We start from the raw sequence: 6977 nt of genomic DNA on the forward strand, positions 1-6977 counted from the left end.
TCACAGCTCGTTAACTAACACATCGTTTAGTTAATTTACTCACAGCTCGTTAACTGACACATTGTTTAGTTAATTTACTCACAGTTCGTTAACTGACACATCGTTTAGTTAATTTACTCACAGCTCGTTAACTGACACATCGTTTAGTTAATGTACTCACAGCTCGTTAACTGACACATGGTTTAGTTAATTTATTCACAGCTCGTTAACTGACACATGGTCTAGTTGATTCACTCACAGATCGTTAACTGACACATCGTCTCATTTATACTTCAGTGAACCAAACTTTCATCATCCGTGTCTTTGGCTTCCTTCTGAGTCTAAATATCTTCCAGGAATGTGTGGAACTATCAACATTCAACTTATATAACAATAATATCATAATGATAATCATAATGTTTGGCTCCAGCAGCCGGTTGAACACATTTCTTTCAAGTATCTCAACAGCATCAGAAATCTTTACACAGACTGAACCTTAAAAATAAAAAACAATAAACAAACACACATATAAATGTAGACGAATAAGGTTTGACTTTGCAGGAGCTGTTGCATAGTATTCTCAGGTCGTTCCAATGTGGAAAAGAGTCTCTCCCAATAAGAAATACAATGGTCACTAAACATAAATACTTTATCTTTACTGGGAAAGTGCCTGGACTGATATTTTTCCTGCAGTAAGCAGGAAGTGTTTCTAACGTATTTATGTTTACGAGCAGCCGCACTCGTCCACGATCATGTCCTGGATGTCTTTTTTGATGATCTTCTGCTCTTCGTTGTAGTACAGCATCGACATCGCACGCAGCCTCGTCGGCACGCAGCACGACTTAATGTTCTGAAACGGGCCGTAGCCCCTCATACGATAATGATTGATGACCGTCGAATGGAAGGACAGGGATGAGCCGCTGAAGCTCGCCATGTGGTTTGGACAGTCGCCCTCGCAGTAGTTTGCATGGTAACCAGACGGAGCGATAATCCAGTCGTTCCAGCCAATATCTTTGAAATTCACGTAAAACTGTCGTTTGCAGCAGACGCGTATTTTCCCGTCACACTCCAGACCTCGTTTCACTCTTCGCTGAGCCGCTTCTTCTTCGGCTCTCAATGCCACCATGAGGAACGGACGGTGAGACTGATCTCTCCCACCGGCCGGCATCAGGATGGGCGAGGCTCCGGCTTCAGTGCACAGTGGGCAGGAAACCCGCAGGCTGAGCGAGCTGCTGCTGCCGTCCAGCAGATTCTGAACACTGCGGGACACGGCCAGGGTGTGCCAGCCGCTACGACGAGTGTCCACCATCTTCTCTGAAACACACTCTTCCTTCTCATCATCATCCTCATGATGAAGCTGCAGCAGTCGCAGCGTCACTTTGCCTTTCACTCGGTTTGCCACGGACTTCTTCAGGAAGATCCAGACGTTCGCTTGTTCCACCACCGACGAGCCGCTACCCTCCTTCGAAATGTCAAAGGCCACCGTGTTCAGAGAGTCTCCTGCAGCAGAGAGACATGTTAGCATGTTAGCATGCAATCAGACAAATGCATCAGAATGAACAGATCAATAAAACATTCACATGAATGTTGACAGAAGGTGTCTGCTAGACTGTAGTGGTCTCTACTGGTTTCTACTGTTCTATCACCATTTATTATTGTACATCCTAAATAAAGTTTCATTTTGTATATGACCTCTGACCTGGTCCTGCTGTTAGAGAACAAGAAGTTTTCTGAAGTCAAACCTGATGAACAAACAGGAACCTTCAGACATCAGGAAAAATTAAAGATGATTAAGATCTTTAACGAAGGTTTGAACGAAGACATAAATAAAAACATTATTTGAACGAGCTGTTTTTGTCTGAAGTAAATGATCGGCAACATAAAGAAACTGTGACCCTGCTGTCTGAACAGCCCCCCCCCCCCTTCTGTTCCTGTCTTCCTGTCATTTCAATGAATGAACAAAGAAAATGTCATTGACAATAAATGCATGAATGGAGCCACCACTAAATACCTCTAAATATACTCAATATGAGCAGAGACACTAAAAAAAGAAAAGGCCTGTTGAAGGCCAAACGCACACATGCACACACACACTCTCTTTGTTTCCTGCTGCAAAATAATTACTGAGGCCTAGATTTGTCTGAATGAAGAGATTATTTACGGCCTGAGACCACTTGGTATGCCCCCCCCCCCCCCCCCCCCTCGTTACTGTCCTCTAATTTCGGGCGGCCTTTGAGGGACATTTTAAATTAAAGATTCCTCTCAAAGAGAGGACTATTTATAGCACGAAGCCATTCTGTACATTTATGTAAGCAAACAAGCAGCGGGACAATGCAGTCGGCCACGAGCTGGTTCACTTTCATCAACACAAAACTTCACCAACACATTTAATGAGTGGATCTTAAAAACTGTGACAGGCTGAGACTCATTTTAGAATCAGATCATTTGTCTGACGTTTAGTTAGAGTTCACAACGTCTGATTATTCACCTGATTGATCAACAATGTTTTAACTCCAACGTCTAGTCGCTCGCTCAGCTGCACCGATGTGCTGCAAAAAACAACATGACGGGATGAATGAATGAAAGAATGAATTAAAGAATGAATGAAAGAATTTATGGACAAATGAATGGAGCTCGACTTGATCATTATTTCATCTGTCAGTATGTGGAAGATAACATTCACTCAGACACTGAGGAGAATCAATAGAACCTGTCTGTGACTGTGAAATCTGTAAACAAACTTTGAACTTTTTGGATTTTTGTGAATGAGCTGATAACAGAGCACACAGACAGACAGACAGACAGACGTCTCTAATGGAGCTGATGGCCAGTAGACCTCAGTGGAGTCTGACTCTACTGACTTTATCATATTCAGGCTGTATGTAGATTATCAGTTTGTTTCTTGTCTTTACAGATTTGGGGTAAAATGTTATGTTCCTCATCAACCAATCAGATTGCTTTGTGGTGGGATTTGGGAGGCGCGAGCATCGACATAAAACAATAGTGATGTGTCATAATAAATTGGCATTTAGAGATCTTAACCCGGATCCAGAGGCTTATGTTGACTTTATGATCCGTTTCTATTCAAAATAATCAACTTAAGACAACTGAGTCTGACTAGAATGAACCAAAAAAACAAAGAGTCTGCTAGAATTTTGATTATTATAGCTCTCAATCATGAATATATTCTCATAATTGTGCTTTTATATTGCATAGAATTATTACATTTTTTTAATTTTGCCTGAACTTAATAAGTAAGAACTGTCTTTAGTATTCTCAGTAACTAATATACTTCATTAAGCAATACCTCTTATATAGAAATCATACATAGATTCAGAATGGCCTGTGGGCAGGAAATTACAATCACACCTGCTGTAATATATTGATATAGTTATTTATGTCATAAATAGATTTTTCCCCACAGTTTGTTTTGATGATGAGAAGTTGATATCTTTTCAAAATGAGGACTTGTTTTTGTTGATAGAGTAAGTTTTTAAAGTAAGTTTCATTCTCATTGTAAGGTAACGTGATAGTCATTAACTTTACTATGAAAATAATGAGAAATCGTAGGAAGTTTTGCAAAATTGCAATCTTGACCTGAACTGCTGAAGTTCTGCTTTCCTTGACTGGATTAGTTCACCTGATCAAGACATGGAAGATTTATTATTTGCTAAACTTACATTAAAATTGTGTAAAGGCATGAGGTAAGCTGACAACAAGTCATTTTAAAGGTGCAATATAAATGATTCAGAGCATTAATGATTGTGTATGTAAAGATACATGTCAACCTGAAGTCTATCTGTGTGTGTTGTAATACAAGTGCATGTGAGTGCATGTGAGTGCATGTGAGCCTCACTGGTTGTGCCACAGCTGTTAACGTTTCCCCACAGGTAAACACTATTAGCACTGTTAAATAAATAACGTATATTTTTACAATCAACATTTAAAATGATGAAGGCACTTGCAAATGAAATGGTAGTATACTTTTAGCACTGTTGGCACTGTTAGCTGTGAATACTGTTAGCACTGTTAGCTGTGAGCACTGTTAGCTGTTAGCACTGTTAGCTGTGAGCAGCGTTAGCTGTAACTGTTATTCTTAAACTTAAAAAAAACAAACTTAATTGTAGTCATTATGCATGAGGTACATATATAAGAAATCTAACTTCTGCATTTAACCCATCCCTAGCTGGCTGCTGAGAAGCGGTGAGGGGTTCAGTGTCTTGCTCATGGACACTTCGGCACAAGACACGAAGCAGCCGAGGCTCGAACCGCCAACCTTGAGATTACCAGACGACCCTCTCTACCCAATGAGCCACTGTGACCTCAACTGTAACTCTGTGACATTATAACTAAAACTCTCAAGCTATAACTTGATGATGTGATGACTGTAACTCTGTAACTCTGTAGCTCTCTAACTATATAACTCTAACTCTGTAACTCTCTAGCTCTCTAACTCTGTAAATCTGTAACTCTGTAACTCTCTAGCTCTCTAACTTTATAACTCTCTAACTTTATAACTCTCTAACTCTGTAACTCTCTGACTTTATAACTCTGTAACTCTCTAACTTTATAACTCTCTAACTCTCTGACTTTATAACTCTGTAACTCTGTAACTCTCTAACTCTGTAACTCTCTAACTCTGTAACTCTCTAACTCTCTAGCTCTCTAACTCTGTAACTCTAACTCTCTAGCTCTCTAACTCTGTAACTCTAACTCTCTAGCTCTCTAACTTTATAACTCTGTAACTCTCTAACTCTAACTCTGTAACTCTCTAGCTCTCTAACTTTATAACTCTGTAACTCTGTAAATCTGTAACTCTGTGATCTTTTAACTGTAACTCTGTAACTCTGTAACTCTGTGATCTTTTAACTGTAACTCTGTAACTCTGTAAAACCATAACCGTGTAACCTTGTAACTTTAATTCTGTAACTTTTTAACTGTAACTCTCTCACATTGTATCTGTAACTCTGTAACGCTCTAGCCTTGTAACTGTACATTTATTTAAAAAACTTAAAGTCATAACTTTAGGTTTTTTAAATTGTCACAAAGTATTCATATATATAATTCGACCTCTGCACAAGTATTTAGGAGCAGTGACTGAAACTCTCTTACTTACTAACTCCTAACTGTTCAAACTAAAAGTAAACCTGACATCTCTGATTGGTTGTCAGACTCACCTGGCTCTGCAAAGGTGATCATTTCAGATGGTGGTTCAGGTGGTGTTAGGGCCCAGGGCCCCCGGCCCTCCTCCTGGATCTCCACGCTGCCATCTTCAGCCACGCGGCCGACGTGCAGCTTTTTGATGGCATTGAGCAGCGCTGCTCGAGGGATCGGCTGCGTCACGTTGGGACGAGTGCTCAGGTGCAGCATGTTGAGAATGTGACATTTCACAGCTTCCACCATGTCGCTCTGTCCTCCTGATGAAGATGAATTGGTCCTCATCTGAAGCAGAGAGCAGGACGGACAGTCTGAAGACGGTGCCCCCTCCTGAAGTCGAGATGTTACATCAACCTCCAGAGCAGGAGAGACTGTCGGAAAGGCGTCGACGAGAAGGCCGACGGCCATGAAGAAGAGCACCGAAAACTGAGAGGACATGATGCTCCAACAGTATCTGAGTGAGAGACAATATCAATACAGTTTGTAGAGTATCTGAGTGAGAGACAGCCGGTCTACATTCAGAAACAGGAAGCAGCTGGTGAACAGTTCAAGATCCTTTCGTTCAAGGCCTCTGACTAAGTAGAGTCCAGCAGTAGTGTCTTTAGTGGTCTTTAGTGAGGAGAAGTAACAGAAACACGAAGAAGTCAGCAGCTCACGTTGAACTTCAAAAATCCTCACAGATCAGCAGAGTTCACAGAGGAGCAGCAGACTGGTGTTCTGGTCCTCAGACTGGTCTTTCAATCTCTAAGGTGTTCCAGACCTGGTCCTTATGTATCCTGATGGTTCTGGTCCTGATGGTTCTGGTCCTGATAGTTTGGTGGTCCGAGCTGAATGAACACCGTGTGCAGGGTCACTCTACTCTCCCTCTCTGCTCTGTTACTGTAATTATACCTCTCTCTGTTTAATCCCTCCCCCATCCACAGAGGTATTCCCTGTGATTCACACACTCACACACATACACACACACACACCACACACACACACACACGCGCACAAACTGTGAGTAAAGTCTCTCAGAATATCTCAGGACTCTTTGTGGTGTTTCCTCCTGAATGAACGTCACGACAGAAGAGGAGGAGGAAGGAGAGAGGAGTAGGAAGAGAGAGTGTCCCTGATTCATTCATACCACACACACACACACACACACACACACACACACACACACACACTCGTGACTCAGTACAGAATCATCATCACCTCACGTGGAGGAGAAACTCTGTTGGTGTAAAATACATTTTTAAAGAAGTTTGTTGTTATAGTCCTGCACACAGCAGATGGAGCAAGCTCAGAACAGACGTGTCACACACACACACACACACACACTGTGACATCAGCATGCCCTCTGCTGGTGGAAGACAGGTGTTACAGTATTCTCACCTGAGCCTCTAAAACACATTTTGTCTTCTTATCTGACCCAGAAACATAAAGACACTAACTGGTTCCTATTAAACTGATTGTCCTGATAACCCAAAATTGCAGATATATGATTAGGAAATAATATATTCATATATGTATATAAACACGCACACACATATATAAAGTCATCGTCAGACCTTTGTTTTCTATAATAACCAATTTTTTAACTATTTTGAACAGTCTATAACTTTGACCTTTAAATAGTGTGTTTGTTTGTCGGCATCTAATGGTGAAGTTACATTACATACATTACAGTCATTTAGCAGACGCTTTTATCCAAAGAGACTTACATTTCAGATTCTATCACATTCATACACCGTAGGCACAGGAAGGGAGACATTTTTTGGGGTCAAGGACACATCGATATCAGAATAGCAGAGCCAGAGCCGGGGATGGAACCACCGATCCTCTGATTGAAGGACGGC

At 41.2% G+C, this 6977-nt stretch overlaps 1 protein-coding gene across 1 annotated transcript; it reads right to left on the minus strand.

Annotated features, from left to right (window-relative positions):
• Positions 1 to 703: 703 nt before the first annotated feature.
• Positions 704 to 5574, minus strand: inhbab (inhibin subunit beta Ab). The gene is made up of 2 exons (XM_076077485.1): positions 5157 to 5574; positions 704 to 1479 (listed from the first exon to the last, which is right to left on the minus strand). Exons 1-2 carry the CDS (start codon positions 5572 to 5574, stop codon positions 704 to 706), a joined length of 1194 nt encoding a protein of 397 aa, XP_075933600.1.
• Positions 5575 to 6977: the final 1403 nt, after the last annotated feature.

The sequence above is a fragment of the Anarhichas minor genome, unplaced genomic scaffold (assembly GCF_050575085.1).
Source record: "Anarhichas minor isolate MPS153535 unplaced genomic scaffold, ASM5057508v1 ptg000059l, whole genome shotgun sequence".
NCBI classification, from domain to species: domain Eukaryota; kingdom Metazoa; phylum Chordata; class Actinopteri; order Perciformes; family Anarhichadidae; genus Anarhichas; species Anarhichas minor.

Coding starts and splice junctions, on each gene's coding strand:
- inhbab (XM_076077485.1), bottom strand. CDS start 5,574: ATGTCCTCTCAGTTTTCGGTGCTCTTCTTCATGGCCGTCGGCCTTCTC. Junction 1,480..5,156: donor GATCACCTTTGCAGAGCCAG/GTGAGTCTGACA, acceptor TCTCTGCTGCAG/GAGACTCTCTGAACACGGTG.